This window comes from Drosophila melanogaster, chromosome 3L (assembly GCF_000001215.4).
Source record: "Drosophila melanogaster chromosome 3L".
Lineage (NCBI taxonomy): Eukaryota > Metazoa > Arthropoda > Insecta > Diptera > Drosophilidae > Drosophila > Drosophila melanogaster.
In genome coordinates, this window is record NT_037436.4 from 7694150 (window position 1) to 7710866 (window position 16717).

At 42.4% G+C, this 16717-nt stretch overlaps 3 protein-coding genes across 25 annotated transcripts in view; 1 reads left to right on the plus strand and 2 right to left on the minus strand.

Moving 5' to 3' along the window:
* Positions 1 to 1505, minus strand: part of CG44195 (uncharacterized protein) — a 37246-nt gene extending 35741 nt beyond the window's left edge. The window contains exon 1 of the mRNA NM_001274609.1: positions 1227 to 1505. The gene's annotated coding sequence lies outside the window, so the exon portion shown is untranslated. The remainder of the gene's footprint in view (positions 1 to 1226) is intronic.
* Positions 1 to 16717, plus strand: part of CG32373 (uncharacterized protein) — a 108576-nt gene that overhangs the window by 43602 nt on the left and 48257 nt on the right. The gene's annotated exons all lie outside the window — the stretch shown is intronic.
* Ank2 (Ankyrin 2) overlaps positions 1 to 16717 on the minus strand; it is a 63007-nt gene that overhangs the window by 38761 nt on the left and 7529 nt on the right. For 11 of the 22 annotated variants that reach the window (NM_001300042.1, NM_001274606.1, NM_001202140.1 and 8 more), the window contains exons 3-15: positions 16200 to 16652; positions 15370 to 16134; positions 14998 to 15201; positions 13740 to 14667; positions 12312 to 12594; positions 11824 to 12230; positions 11554 to 11765; positions 9697 to 9901; positions 6240 to 6399; positions 5337 to 6175; positions 2789 to 5224; positions 2631 to 2729; positions 2495 to 2575 (exon numbers count right to left, since the gene is read on the minus strand). In NM_001300042.1, coding sequence (NP_001286971.1) covers positions 2495 to 2575; positions 2631 to 2729; positions 2789 to 5224; positions 5337 to 6175; positions 6240 to 6399; positions 9697 to 9901; positions 11554 to 11765; positions 11824 to 12230; positions 12312 to 12594; positions 13740 to 14667; positions 14998 to 15201; positions 15370 to 16134; positions 16200 to 16652 — 7072 coding nt within the window. Of the gene's footprint in view, positions 1 to 2361; positions 2576 to 2630; positions 2730 to 2788; positions 5225 to 5336; positions 6176 to 6239; positions 6400 to 8478; positions 8506 to 9696; positions 9902 to 10668; positions 11766 to 11823; positions 12231 to 12311; positions 12595 to 13478; positions 13572 to 13739; positions 14668 to 14770; positions 15202 to 15369; positions 16135 to 16199; positions 16653 to 16717 lie in introns of those variants that run through there. The other 11 variants (NM_001104069.3, NM_001202136.2, NM_001202138.1 and 8 more) reach the window with 6 other exon arrangements.

Consider the following 16717-nt stretch of genomic DNA (forward strand, 5'->3'; position numbering starts at 1 on the left):
AATTTCTGTTTTGCAATTAACAGATGCCAAATTCCAGATGGAGCTTAGCTGAACCGGCCCAACTTGAACTGGGATTGAGATAAGCTTAGCTTCATTCAGGCACATACGTTTAGATGCTGCATATGAGGTCGTGGATAATTGGGCCCATTTCTACTTGTTTTTGATGCTGCACAAGATTCAAGGCTTCGAGTAAAATTCAAGAGCTGATCTTAGCGAATTACGTTTGCACATTTTTGATTTGCAAATATTTAAGCAATGTTTATGTTGATTATAAAATCAAAAAGCAAAATGATCTAGTATTGCAAGATTTGGATCAAGCCACGACATCATATGTCACATACTCGTATATTTAATGAGCTCTATAAACAACCAATTACATTTAAAAAGCACGCTGGGTTGCTGGGTCTGGGTGCAAATAAATCAAATGTTGATTATACAGTGAGGCTATTACAATTGTGGCTGTTATAAAATTCGCAAATAATGACAAAAGAGTACGAATACGAGTTGTATATGCTGCATAGGAGTACTACAGTGAGATCTGGATATGACTCGACTTAACATTCAGGTACAAGTACACTATTATCGATATATATTTATGGTAAGTATATGCTTTTTCGTTAAGGTTTGATAAAGTTACGAAAAGCAACAGAACACATAATTATTTGCGAAAAACAAATTAAACATAAACATTGCAAACTGAAGGCCATGGTGGTTCACTGGAGTGTTCTTCGATAAATCCTCATATGGAGATCAATAGCCGGGTGGAGGACGTCCAGCTTCTTGCTGATCCCAATATGGGCGAGGTTTCAATTTGGTTTTTCTTTTTACAATTTCGGAAATCCAAAAGTATGCCAAAAGTGTTTATCTTAATGAAAAAAATCTTAGTAATTGCTAAACGAATGTTAATATATGTAGTATTGCATATTTGGCTTAGCTATAGATATATTCTATAGGCCGATTGAGTACGAGTATAGTAAACAAGGTTATTACATAGGTTAAACACAAATCGAATTATTTAAATTGTAGCTTGCAGTAGTTCATTGAAAAACATAAACTCAATTGCTTAAATATTTGTAATTGCAAACGTAATTATTATACCATGGTAGTTGAGAGGAAAACAATGAGACAGACCTATCAGAAAACGATACCCATCATAGATGTATAAACATAGGACCTGAAGCTGTGGCAACTTTTCAAATTGATTGTAATTATACATGAGAACTTACCATTAAAATACAATAGACTTAATGTTACTTTAGAGTATTGTTAAGTTTATGTGAATAGTTTATTCCGTTTCGCATTGAATGAATCACAATCACAAATCAGCACAATTTTTGTTTTTTTTAATACTTTTCAAATAACTCTAATCCAATTCAATATGTCATGGGTGTAGTCCTTACTTTTACCAGAGAGGCGTGACTCTGTTTAAATTCTGAATCGCGCGTACTTGGGAAATTCAAATTCGTGACTAAATCTGCCCGAAATGCGCGGCTATCGCTGTACTGCAAGAATGCCAGAGGCAAATTAAATTAAGTATACGCCACCGTGCGGGGTTTGCCAGCTTTTTGCACTCGCGCCCTATGACATAAGGGCGCTAGTGTCGGTTTTTCACCACCCTGCGGTGGATTGGATAGGCGACAGTTATGTAAGGAACCACAGGGAAAAATACTATTAACTTTGGATTCCTTTCGAGGGCGAATTGACTAATAGGCTTTCTTAGGTCAACAGGAAAATATCCGCAGATGGAGAGCGTTTGGGTAAAAAGTTAAAGTTGCTAATGATTATCGATCCGTGATTCGATCTATCTATTGAATGGCCCACTGACAATGACACCACCGAATGTTATGCATTCACTGCGCAGAACGGCGCCAGACAAACAATTAGCCAGGTTTCTGCGACCTTTCGTCAGTGTTAACGTAATTGGATTATCGGGAAACTTAGCTACATTTGCTTTGGTACAAGTATCTGCGTGATTTCGTGGCCATATTCATTCATTGCGCTTCAGTTTGGTGTTTGTTATCTTAGGATTGGGATATCCCTTTTAATTTTCGATTTATGGCACTCTTACTGCCGCACTTATAGACTTTTTTAATTAAGATACACACAGTAGCAGTTTGCCAGTCATTTTTTTTTACAAATACAATTAACTAACTAACGGTTTTTAGATCGCAATCATTTAATGGTTGAATGGTACTTTGCATACAAAAAGCCTTTTGACTTAAATCAAGATGGAATGTAGAGGAACAGAGGAGAGTAGTACCGAAATGGGATAAAACTGAAAAATATTTCAAGGATCACTACGAAATGTGGCAAAACTGTAAATGAAAAGATTCAAATGAAAATAAGGGGTGTACAAAAATTATGGTAACAGATTTATATTCTTTTACCGAAAAAGGCAAAAATAAAAAATATATAAAGTAAGTTTACATAACAATTACAAATTGCATAGAAATTGAGCATAGAGGCAGCCACCCATTTCAGGACTTGCACTTACCAATTTTAGTAATGGCAGAAACGCGTTCGAGGGTCGACTCTGTAGTTGTGTGAAGGGTGGTCACAGTGTCGGCCAGGTAATCTATTTTCAAATTGTTGTATATATCGAAGCATTAGCGTTACCAACACCAACTTACCACGTTCCAAGCTGATCAGTTCTGGCTCTTCGTTCTGCTTGTCGGTTTTGTTGTCACTCGGTGTTGGCGGAGGAGTCTGGGAATGTGGAATTTCGCTCTCTGCATCGAAAAATTAGGTAAGACTAGATAATAACTTAAAGAAACTCTGGGCAACGTACCAATTTTCTTGAGCTCATCACTTATTTCAATAACTCCCACACTCATCTTCTTGGTGATTGTTTCGCCCACCGATTTGCAGAACTCGGCATCGGTCAGTGACTTTCGTGGTTCCATGGATACTGGTGCAATGAGTCCCTGATCAATCTTTGAGTCTCCTAACGGTATGGTGGCCTGTTTGCCGAAAGTGTCACTGTCATATTCACTCGCCAGTTGCTGTGGCTCCTGGGTCACCACACTAGTGGTCAGCTTGGGCGTGTGGAACGGTGATGCTTCATCTCCAACCGGCGCTGCGGACTCAATACCATCGATCAGCTTATCCGTTGGCTTAACAATGTCTGAAGGCAGTTGTGTCTGCTGTTCCATAAGCAGAAAGTCCTCTGTAAGTTGTCGCTCATTCAGGGATTTTTGCTGTTTCGGTTGCTCCACCATTTGTTCGGCGGACTTCATCACCTCTTCCACCAACGATTTGGCAGGCTCAGAGACCAGCTGGGTTTGTTGCTCCATGCTCAAGAAATCAGCGGTTAGTTGTCGCTCATTAAGAGGCTTCTTTTCAGTGGTCTTCACTGGCTCAGGCTCGATCAGAGGCTTTGTAGATTCGTCGAAAACGATTTTCCTGGGTTCCACTACAGGTATCTTACTCGCTGGGGGTGATGGCTTCACTGTGACTATTGATTCTGGTTCCGAAGCACTGGTGGATGTCAAGCTAGATTCAAGGGGCTTCTCAGCAGCTTGTGGCATGCTCGGCAATTGGTTTTGTTGCTCCATGCTCAGGAAATCACGAGTTAGCTCGCGGGCATCGGCAGTGGTGATCTTCTCCTCGATTTTGTGGAATGTTTCGATAACTTCAGCAACCTTTTCCGCCACCTTGTCCTCCTTGGGTTGAACTTGTGAGAGAGGTTTTTCCTCGATTTTAACCAGTTCCTCCACTTTGCTCGATATTTCCGAGGTCTTTTCAGATTTGGTGACCTTCTCCTCGATCTTGTGGAATGTGTCAAGCAGTTCGGTTACCTTTTCGGCGACTGTTTCGGACTTGGCGATAATTTCTGAGTGATCGACGAGTTGATCTTTGAGCTGCTCATCGCCCAGTCCGGCGGTCATAATGGTGGCCGTAGAGGCCACAACATCATCCAAGATTTTTGATTCCCGATCGACCTGCTTATCAACAGATTTCCTCGGCTCCACCTTTGGTATCTTGCTGGCTGCTGGCGATGGCTTGGGTTCGGCCGCCAGTTTCTCACCCTGGAGGAAGTCTTGAGTAATCTTACGTGCATCTACTTCGCTAACCTTCTGAGCTTCTGTTGGTATTGTCTTTACTGGTATCTTTGAGATCGGTTTTTCGGCCTTAGTCTCAAGGACCGATTCAGTTTCGGATTCAACTGTAGCACGTGGAGCTGCGGTGGGCTTCATCGAGTCATCGCTTGGTTTCCGCGTAAACTTTGGGATCTGTGTCTTGGGCTCACCGCCATGGAAGTCATATTTAACCTTCTTGGCTTCGAATTCGGCAATAGTCTCCTCGATACTAGAGCTCTCAACGACATGGACAGTTTTCACTTGTTCCGCAGACACGGCCTTTGCATCCTCGAGGTTCTTAATGGTCTCGCTAACCTTCGTTGATTCAACAGACGGCTGTGTGGGCAGAACTGTAGTAGCATCCACAGACTTGCTACTCTCAAAGGAGCTAATAATGTTTTCAACCTTCTTGCTGGCTATTTCGGTCACCTCGCTGATGACTTGTTGCACCTCCTTGACTGTTTCTTGTGGCACTGAAGCCAGAGGGCTGGTCTTCTCCTTGATCTCCTCAACGAACTTCTCATGAACTGTTGCGGTTGTGGAAGTCGCCGGGAGCTGGCTGCGCTTCTCAATCTCTAAGAAGTCTTCGGTAATGTCGCGGGCCTCTTGGCGGGTTATTGTCGTCACTCGGCTGAAGGTCACGCCATCCTTCTCCTTCTTTTCGGCAGCACTAATGTCCTGGACAATCTTGTCAGTCTGATCTGGATACGATGGCTGGTCTTCCTCCTCTGAGCTACGCCCTGATGTCTTGAACTTGTGCGTAAGTTCCTTGTCGAACTCGCTCTTGCTCACCTCGGTTGAGTCCATCTTGCCCATCTTCATCTTAATGACTTGGTCGGGAACAGTTGTTGTCTTGATAATCACGTTATCCGCAGGCAGTTGCATAAGAATTTCGGACTCATGGTGAGCCTTCTTGTCCTCGATTAGACTCTTACGCTTGATTTCGGTTATTTCGCGGGTGATCTCTTTTTTCTGAGTGGAGGCTGGAATTGATCGTTCGATGGACAGACGCTTAACAATCTTTTCCCGCCGTTCGGCTACGGTTCGCTTGGCAGCTTCTTCATCAGACTCCGATTCCTCGACCTCCTTCTCCTCGGCAGAGTATTTGACTTCTTCGCGTTCGTTAATTTGCTGGATTCGCTTGCCTGAGGGGAGAACTTAAAGGGTTATTCCAAACACGTTTAACACTATGGGTTAAAAGCATGCGAAACAAGCGATCAACATGCACATTTTTAATACATTTAAATTCATACTTACTTTCCCTGCGAACCAGTTCCTCCACGGACTCCGAGTTCTTCATAAGGTCCGCCTCATCGAATTCACGCGAATGCGATAGTCGTCCACTCTTGCACTTTTTCATGATGTCGTCTCGTCCAATGTTTTTGAGAGCAGTTTCCAGCGAAAGAATATCGTAGTTAGGTTTGTCCTTATACAGGCGAATCATGCTCTGCGCCTGCCTGGCAATGCTATCTGTGTTTTGGTTGATGATCTCATCGATCTCCTCTCCATTGATGCCAATCTCCGGGGCCAGCTGAATCCAATCCTTACCCAACAGGTTGGATAGATCGACGATGCGGATGTCGCCAATGTAATGGTCATTTTGATGCTTGCTCAAGCTGAACATTGAGGTCCTGTAGGCGGAGGTGACGCGGTCCGAAAAGGCGGTCGTGGAATCGGGAATTACAGCTTCCGGAAGAACGATGTTCAGGATGCAGATGGGCTGTTGCGGTGGCTCGCCCTTGGCTACCTTTGGTTCCTTCATGAACAAAGTGCGTCCAACAATGTCGGCATGTTGATCCTTGACTCGTACTGTGAACGGTAGGCGGTTCTCTCGGAAGGCCTTGAATTGCACCTGGAGCTGGTCGCCAGATTTGGTCACTGGCACCAAATTGCCAGCCATCTCGATGTACTGCGGCTTGCCTTCGAGGACCTCGACATCGCGGCTCTTGGCCACTTCTGTGTAGAGCTCATGCTTCTCCAGAGTTTTGTCCTCACGATCGTCGGTCATGCAAAAGACTCGGAGTTTAGCTTCGAATGGTTCTACCTTCTTGGCGAACACCACAAACTTGGCAATAAACGGCACATGGATGACTTCCCTGTATTCAAAGATTCAGAAATTTAGCAAGGAACAACTTAAGGTCTAGAACAGCAAACACTAACTTGTACAGTTCAGTTGCCATTTTGGTGGCATCCGAAATGTTGCGGCAATCCATCAGCCAGAAACGAGCTGATACTGTGGTCGTAAAGGAGACGCAGTCATTGACAAATGTCAAGGGCGTGGAACCGGTGACATCTTCCCATTGAGCACGAGATGGTCCGCCTGGCGATGGATTAGTTAGATGGAATACGGAAACGTTCAATTGCAGGTCTCACGCCTTGGAAAATGGGGTTTACGCATAGACTACATATATGTATGTAAAAACTCTTGAAAAAAATCTCTACTGTTGTCTCATTAGCAGATAAATATATTGAATTAATTCCAAAATTGTTGAACTAATTTCTCAAACGAAACCATAAACTCAACACAAAAACGTTTTCAGAGAGAATTACGATTGTGTGTTAATTACAAAGCAATTAGATGGAATAGGAGTAGTATTGAAAAGTATTATTGTATATAGTTTATGGTATTGTATTAAAATCGTATTTAGCGATAAGTATTAGATATAGTATTTAGTATTTTGTGGTTATCTATGGCATGGCATGAGTGTTATGATATAGGTGGAGTCTGTTGAATGTCAAAAGAAGAGTGTACTGTGTGTGTGGGGTGTGAGTTTATGAGGCACTTTGATTTCAAGCATATATTTGGTTAATTTGGTAGGGCTGTAGCATTTACAGAGGTACGAGTACTAGGGTACTTGTTGCGCTTACGTTGAAGCCGTTTCGAAACAACATGCTTAATACTTTGGAAAAAACTAATTTTTGGCTTCTTTTGAATGGAAAATAAGTGAGCGTGTCACGTGTTACTTGTTGTAAATGTGTTCAAATCAACAAAAGATCCAACGAAATGGAATCAAATCATTATACAAATTATAGTAACCGAAACATAATTGAATAGGAATGTATAAAAGAATCGTCAACTTATTGATATTTATTTTATATGTTTATATTTGTATGGTACATTAACAAAACACCGTTTGTTATATGATATTATTGAGCTTGCCACAGCGATCGCTTGACTTTAGTTTCTTTCTCAATAGTTGACACTTATTCGGTTTCAGAAAAGTTCTCTTTGGTGCCACAAACAGTAGAAATTCGAAATTGATCATTCTTAATTATTTGATTTTTCATCTTAAAACAAGAAACAATGTACATAATAGTTCTGCTTTCTTTGAAACGAAATAATATCAACCAACACAAACTGTTAACGTTCAATAAACAACGGATAAACAATCTACAATCAGGTGCACGGCATTCCAACCGAAAATATTAACCAAAATTGAAACGTAAAGCTTGAGAACCTTAACAAGTATGATATGTTAGAATGGAATAAGGATAAGATTCGAATCGGTAACTGATAAATCTGAATAAATCAAATTAATCTGGCACGATCTGGTGGCCTTGCTTTAAGTACGGTTTTAATGGCCCAAAGAGCAACTTTAGTTGGCGTTTAGTTTAGCTTACAAAACCTACAAACTCTTTAATGAAATTGTGCAGTTTAGTTATATATTTGGCAACAAACCGCGTGCAGTCAGAAAATCGCTTGGGTAATTCATATTATTGTATGTTAGAGGGAGAGAGGTTAGACAGAGAGAAAGAGAAGGCGGCAAAGACGTTTGCATGACAAGCTTAAGGTTCGAAAAAGTAAATTGGAAAGTTTGCTTACTTCAAAAACTAAGCCGCTTTGAGCTGAAAGCGTTTTCTTGGCTAAGAGAACATTGCCGATCGAGTGGGGCCATGAAAAGACCCCACCAAACAGAAAGTTAACCCTGAGCATCTGGTATAGTAAACCCAAAGACGCAGCGCAGCCCGAATTTAAGCGAATAACTCAACGAAAATTAGGAAATCAATGGGGGCAACTTAAAACAAAGAACTCAATCGAACGAAGTAAGAAACAAGGATTTAAGGCATAGAAGTTTAAAAATAAATTGTTTGAAATATTTGCAATAGTTTCTTAACAAGAGAATTTATCATAAATAAAATATGCAGAATTTTCAAATTTTCTTTTGTCAAATTTGCTTCTTGGATTTGGTTGTATGCCGCATTTTGCAACACAATAATATTGCTATTCTTAAAATTTTATTTGGTTTTGTTTGGCATAGAACGAAACAACTAAATATGAACAAATAACGATTTTATTTTGTAAACAGTTTCAATTTGAAACTTCATACATGTTTGTGAATTTCTGAATTTTTGTATTATTTATTTTAGTATTTGTGACGTTTGAGTCAGTTTTAGTTACCTTTTAGAGACCTTTTCCGAAACACACCTTCAATGGATTGAGAAAACAGAACGGAATGCGTGCACACGTATGCAATGACGCATTAGTACGAAATTATAGAACAATTAAATAGGTTTTCAATCAAGAATTGAATCGAAGTTTGTTTTGTTTGGGTTTGTTTTTGCTCAACAAGAAATCGAAATTGAAATACGAATCGAAATCATCGAAAATTATCAGAACAAACTAAAGCGATACAAAAAACGCAAAACGAACACAGGTTAACGGAACGAACACCGTTTGGCACAATGAAGAGACACACTGAACATGACACTGATCTGGGTTGGGATCGAGCTGAAGTACGAGATATAGTAGGTGTGGAGTATCTGTATCTGTTTCTGTAGCTGTATCTTTTTCTGTTTCTGTATGCATCTGTGTGGGTGTCAGTGATGTATGAGCGTATCAGAGGAGGCGAATGGTGGCGAATGCTCTACAACTGACTAGGTTTCAAAGGAGATACGATTACGATACGATACGATGCGGGCTACTGCCGGAATAACCCGTTCAAACAACTTATGTTTACGCATCTACAACACAGACACAAGCACAATGTTTCAATTTGAATCGGATGGGACCTACGAACGAATGTTTCTCAATTCAATGTTTCAATTCAATCTCATTCTCATAATGGTTATCATAATAAATTTAATTCGGGAGAGTTCCCAGAGTCGTTTTTCTTTGGATTTAGAAGGCAATTTCCACTGTACAGGTTTTGGATATATTAAATATGGCATGTATATGGTATATATAAAGTACTACGGCTTAGCACATGAGATACTTGTATTCTAAATGTTATAGACAACGAAAACGAATAACGGAAGCACATACGAAACTCAACTCAACGAAAGTATAAGATATAGTTACACTCAAGAAATCATAAACAGGAATGAAGTAAATGAAGGCCTGAGACAGAGTTATATATAGAGATAGATAGAGAGAGAGAGAGAGATAGGATGTGGAAGATATCGGGGTTTTGAAGGAGGATCATTAATACTAAAAAAAACATCAACTAACGTAATGGAAATGTAAGTGGATATACTTCGTAATAGTCGTAATGGTAATTGGTAATTGGTAATCGGTAATCGGTAATGGGTAATAATAACTGCTTGGATCACATCGTACAAACAACACAAAAGACCGGCTCATAGCTGGCGGATCGGTAATGGATCGGCTTCAACTTACCTGTAATGGAGCATAGCAGACGCAGGGTGGGCGTATTGCCCGAGTACTGGTTAATCATACCCTGGCTGTGAGCCTTGGGGGCGGGCATGCTGAGGGTGATGGCCTTGTGGAATTTACGGCGACGCGGCTCGACCGTAACAATTGGGGATACGGCCACGCCGCGACCCAAAAGCTTCGCCGTGAGATCGGGATCAACCGGTTGGGCCTAGAACGAGTGTAACGGATTCGATTGGCACTATAGACAAAAATCGATTTCGATCGGCCACGCTTATACACACAATAGACACTGGCATGAGATGAACGGAAAAGTAGTAAACTTAATGAAAATTGACAAAAGAAAATATCGTATACGAAATATGCGCTTCTTGTTTGTCGTAAGGCAACGAATAAAATAATAATATGAAATGAGTCTTTTGGGCTAAATGGTGAACATTATCAATTCGATTCGACACTTTGTTTTTTAGTTTTTTGGTTTTTTTACAATGCTTTTAAGGTGTTTATGCATATTGTTTTCATGGTTGTTGTTGTATTGAGCAATTGCATGTTTTAGTTAAATTACAGCATAAGTTAACTACAAACGATAACAATGTTCGAGCCCATTTATGTCCCAATAAATTTAGTTATCAAAAAAACTCTGTCTACAACTTAAGCGGCTGGAAAGGAAACTAAGAACTTTATACAATGTACAGAACGAAAAGAAATAATACTATTGAAAATGTTGAGATTTACAGATATCAGTTAAATGCAAATAAAACGTGCGAAAATTTAAACTCATGAGTGGGGCCATTATAAAATCGTTTTTTGCTTACGGCATGGCTAAAATGTTACAACTTCGTTAGGCACTGCAAACCGGACCCAATTGTAACTCTCTAAGTATTTTCACCTCTTATCTTTTCTTTTTTGAAAAAGCAATTGAATGAAAAGTAATCAAATGAAACGTAATTAAAACATTTTCATTGGCATAAAGTTTTTGTCGAACTAAATTTATTGGGTAGTACTGCATTTCAGAGAACTTTTAAGTATATAATCTTATGCATAAATAGATAATAATCATAAATAATGTATGAGTAGCTAAGAGTAGTTAGCATATAAGTAAATGTATCATAATATTCGATATATGTTTTTCATATGTCTTATCAAGTTGGACAATTTTTTGTTGCTCTTGCTGTTAATAAGCTAGCCGAAAATCTGCGATTTGACAGACTCGGCTTGATCCATGATCAAATTCAATCGCTTCATTTATAATTGTATTATTGTATGTCACTGTTTAGCAAAGCATTCATGATTAGGATAGCATGAGGATACCGATTCCACAATGGCTCCATTAGCTTAGTGCCGTTAAGTTATTAGAGTGTGTTTCAATATAATCAAACAAAGTGCACATATTTCATACGAGTAATAATAACATTTGGAAACGTTACCCCCAAAGATCGGTTACAGTGGTTTTAGGTTGGGGAAATTGCTACCTATACTACCACTATAATCGAACTTTGGTTAGTTAGATATACCATAATTCACTACACAGGATTTCGGGCGGGTTAACATAGATGGTTACAGTAACTGGATATAGGAGTACTGGTTATAAATGCTCATTTTCATTTTGGAAAACCTTCTTCGCATTATGTTTTGATATTTTTTCTTTGGGAAGTTAAAGATTAAATGCTCGAGTATATATGTATGCTGATCGATAACGTAATTGGTTTGGACTTTTACTATTTTTCCGTTTAAGCGTAGAATATGAATGCCCTGGTTGATTTACCAAATGAGCGAGAAGCGCTTCTTCTTGGGCACATGATTGACGCTTATTTTGCGCAATTTCTCAGGCGCGACGCCCTTGCGCGGTTTAAAGAGGTTTACCTGTAAGCCAACTTTGATCTTCTTGGTGAGGGCTCCCTGTGGGAAGACGGCCTGCACCTGTGGCACCACGGTGCTTGACACCATGCCGCCCTCCGGTCCAATGGCATGGACCTCCTGGCGTATGCGCGATACGACGGCAAAGTACTGAGGGAAGTCGTAGGTGACAAAGCGGCAGACATGGTTGCCAGCCTGCTCCTCCAGTTGGGCAATCTCTGTAGCGAACAGTTAAGGTTATAGACCAGGACTCCAATAAACTCCATTCTCACTTACCCTCTGGTTCAAAGCACTGCTGCAGGACATCGTGTATGATCTCCTCGGAGTTATCGATGGTGTGCTCCCGCCATGTTTCTCCATTGTCCGATCGCAGTATTATGATCTCGCGCTCCTTGCCACGCAGCGATGCAAAGTGTGGCACCTCCATGACCACTGGCCCAATAAACTTGGTGGAGCAAGGACCCAGTTCCAGGACACGACTGGCCAAAGCCTCGCCCTCCATCAACTGGGGCGGATGCATTGTGCGCTGCGGCTTCACATAACGACAGGTTACCCTGGTTGGCTGACAAGTGGACCTCGAAGGGATGATCATGCGAACGCCACTGTGCCGACAGCCGCGCATTGCTCCTCCACGGGCATCCACCAGGAAGGACACCAAGAAGCTCTTCCAGCTTAACTTGCGACTGCAAAGTAATACGAAATTAGTAAGAGCATAAAGATAGGTTGATCATATCTTTAAAATGATGAAGAACTTTAAAACTTACCCCACATGCGGCGGCTCATCGTGACCAGATCCATTGGCAATGTACACTCCATCCACGGTGGCCTTGGGTGAACTGCCGTAGACTTGGGTCTTGTGGGGACTGATCACCTCCTCCCCAATGGTGGGCGGAACACCAGAGGCATACTCGGCGCTCTGGGTCATCCGGTTGGAGTCCATGCGCTCATCACGGGTCACATCGATGGGCAGCGAGTCGTCGCCTAGGGATTTCATTTCATCAACGGTCAAATAGCGGTATGGTTGATCTGATAGCATATTGTCTTCGCCTAGAGTTTTGATTCGATTTCGATGCGTTTCGAGGGCATTCCGCAGCATTTGCATTTTGTTTAAGCACAAGACAGTCCAATTGGCCATATAGCGTTGTAGTTGTTGTTGATATTATTATTTGTTGTTTGGTGTCATTGGTTGTAGTTGTTGTTTAAGTGTTGCAGTTGTTGGTTAAAGGTTGGTATTTGTTGAATTGCAGATGAGAGCGCAGTGCATTGAAAATAGAAGAATGCAAATGAGTTTGATTTTAGTCACAAAATTTCGTTAATTGTACATGCTTTACTTGGTAATCGTTATAATAAATATATATAAGGGTGATATAAAGCTAGCATGACCATTATATAGGAGCATTATACATGGATACGATAATAGTGATGGTATAGATACGACACAGTGGAATACATTTCTCATGCCGCGATTAAAAGCAAATTATATTTTTGTCCTTTTTACCCCAAAGTCTGACATCCAACCGAAAAGTTACTGGGATTCACGGAAAATATATATATGTTTCCAGTAAATTTTACTTTTGAAAAGTATATATTTCTTTTTTGCCAAAATAGATTTAAAATCCATTTCCGTATTAACAGTCGACAAAAATATAAATCTATTGCCAATCAAAAAAAAGGACATTATAAGGGGTCTGTACTCCTTTGCCCAATTACAACGTCAAGAAATAGTGTACATTTATACATTTCAGCTCCATATAAAGTGCCATGAGTATGCCAAAGTTTTATAGACAATTTATCAAGCCAATCACGATCCATCCAATTGCAACCAATTAGTGCACTTGATAACGGCCAGCACTTAAGATAGGAATACGAATACGAGTATACAAGTGTACGGATACTGATACGGGATTTTCCAAGTGGCCCTGGGCACTTACTGGAGACATAGTGCTTGTCGCCCTGGTAGTACGGCAGATAGATTGGCCCGAAGCCGTACTCGTAGCCAGCGTCCAGTTGCCAGTTAGTGTCACCTGACACACACATATGAAAGAGCGGGGATTCACTTAGGACTATCGTAAACTATGTAACTATGGGTAGTGCTCAGTGTCTGGTGTGCTGGCTGACTAGCTGGGCAGTGATCTTGTGACCTTGTGGCTTATGGTTTAAGTGGTTAAGTGAATGCTAATGAGTATACGTACCGCCCTCTTCCTCGGAGTCGGACATGAAGGATTCGTGCATGGCCTCGGGAGCCACCACGCGATACTTCTCCTCGGCTTGGGAAGGAGCAGCAGCTGTTTCGTCCTCCTTGGTGATGGTTTTCAACGAGTCTAGGACACTTATGTAGCCCAGTTTGCGGGCAATGTGCAAAGGCGTCTGTCCATTGACCGTCTGAGCGTTGGCATTAGCCTTGTGCTCCAGCAGGAGATTCACAATATGACAATGACCCTGCTGGGCGGTCTGATGGAGCGGAGTATAGCCAATTGAGGTGGCCGCATCCACATTGGCGCCATTCTGCAGCAAGAAACGCACCATGTTGGCCTGCCCAAAATGTGAGGCCACATGCAAAGGAGTGTAGCCTGCCTTGGTGGCCATGTCGATATTGGCGCCGTTCTTCTCCAGAATCTCAGCCACATTCACATTATCCTCCTGGGCACACAGATGCATGGGAGTTAGACCATTCTTAGCCGGATGATTGACGGCGGCCTTGTGCTCGATCAACAGATTGGAGATCTCGGCATGACCCTCCTGGCTGCTCAAATGGAGTGGAGTAAATCCGGCTTTGCTCTCGGCATTGGCCAAAGCGCCATATTCCAATAGAGTAGTAGCTATGTCCATCTGGTTCTTCCTTGCGGCAATATGGAGCGGGGTATGTCCATTCTTAGCCGTGGCATGTGGACTTGCTCCCTTCTCCAGAAGCAACAGGGCAACCTGCTGGTTATTGTAGTGGCAAGCCACATGCAACGGGGTGACACCGTTCTTGCCCTGCGCATCCACATCTGCCTCCTTTTGGAGCAACAACTGGGCAACCTTAATGTGTCCATATTTGGCCGTCAAGTGAAGTGGAGTGAATCCCTTCTTGGTGGCGGCATCCAAGGCGGCGCCGTTCTCAATTAGTACAGCGGCCACCTATAGAAAGTTACAAAAATTCACATAAATATTTCTCCCTCAGGACTACATGTTAAAAATCAGATTTCCAAAAATTGTTCTCAAAAAATCATAATACCAAAATACATAAAAAAAGAGTTGCAACATTTATTCGAAAACAAAACGGCAAAAAGAAACAACAACACAAGAGTTATAAAACAACTCATAATACCGATTCAAGTACAAAACTCAAAAAGCCATGAGGAAAACTTAAAATCAAATGAAAAACTCCTGATGGCGTATCCAAAACAGTTGCATCAGATAAACGGTGTCGATGTGGTCGGTGATCTTTTTCGCAATCAGATCTTTTACCTCATCCTGGCCCTCCTTGGCAGCGATGTGAAGTGCCGTGTACATGTCCTTGGTGGTTGCGTCCACTTGGGCGCCATGTTGCAGCAGAAGCATCACGATGTCTACATTACCCAGTCGCGAAGCGATGTGCAGCGGTGTCTGTTGCTCTCGGGCACGAGCGTCCACCTGGGCGCCATTGCGCAGCAGGATTCGAATGATGTCGGTCTGGAATGGAATAGGTAAAGCCACAAGGAAAGTTATATTAATACCTAAACAATACATAAAGCTGTATCAGTATTTAAACACTACACAACATTTTTGAGGTAGTATATTTCAGACATTTTGCCGAATAAAACGGCAGTGCTAATACTAGCCTTTAAACTCATGACTCACCTGGTTGGCTCTGGCGGCCAAATGGAGTGGCGTTTCTCCGCGCACAGTGGGCACATCGGGACTGGCATCGTGCTGCAGCAGATAGATGACAATGTTCATGCAACCCATAAAGGCGGCCACATGGAGCGGAGTAAGTCCACTCTCTGTCGTGGCACTAATGCTGGCACCATGTCGCAAGAGCAACTCTACCACCTTCAAGCGGTTCTTCTTGCAGGCAATGTGCAGTGGAGTGAATCCATTCAAAGCCCTTGCATTGGCATCAGCATTCCGATCTAGTAAAAGCTTAGCCACCCTAACATGACCACAGTGAGCAGCCACATGAAGAGCAGTGAGATAATCCACTGTCACCTCGTCGACGGGAGCACGATGGTACAAGAGGATGCGGGCGGCATCAACATGCTCACCCTGGGCGGCCATATGGAGGGGTGCCAAACCATTTTTGGTCTTGGCAGAGATGGGAGCTCCTCGTTCGAGTAGCATGTCAACAACTTGCTCATGACCCGAGCGAGCGGCGCAATGGAGCGGAGTAAGTCCGTCCCGGGTCTTTGCCTCGATGTTACCACCTTTTTCCAAAAGCAGGGAAACCATGTTGGTCTTACCCCACTTAGCAGCCACATGCAGCGGACTGATGTTGTGCTTGGCCGAGTAGTTGACATCGGCGCCCTTCTGGATGAGTAGGTTGGCGATGTTTTGGTTACCATAATGGGAAGCAATGTGCAGCGGGGTGAAGCCCGACTTGGAAGTCACGTCCGGATTATGGTCATTCTGAAAAGCAGGGAAAGAATTAAAGTTATATGCAGTTTGTTGAAGTTGAAAAACTTTGTTATTACATCGAGAAGCAGAGTCGCTGCCTTGACGTCGTCCTTTTTGGCGGCAATGTGCAGCGCAGGAAGCCTGACCTTTCCACGAGTATCACTCTCGAGGAGGACAGCAACGACTTTGTCATGACCCTGCTGCATGGCCACCGCCAGTGGGGTGAAGCCATCCTCGGTGGCCAGACTCTGGTTGGCTCCGTTGGACAAAAGGAGACGCACCACAGCATCGTGGTTCTCCTGGGCAGCCATGTAGAGTGGAGTGAATCCATTCTGGGATTGCACATTTACGGAGGCATTGTGCTCCAGCAGTAGCTTCACCACCTCCTCCTGTCCAGCCAATGAGGCGATGTGGAGGGCAGTGTTTCCCTTTTTGGTGGCACTATCCACAATCGCGCCCCTACGAAGGAGTTCCGAGACGACGTGGATGTGGCCATCCTTGGAGGCCAGGTGCAGGGCATTCAAGCCATTCTAAAGAAAAGAAATCATGGAACCAGTAAGAAATAAGTCCTTAAATAATATTTCGTTACTGCTTA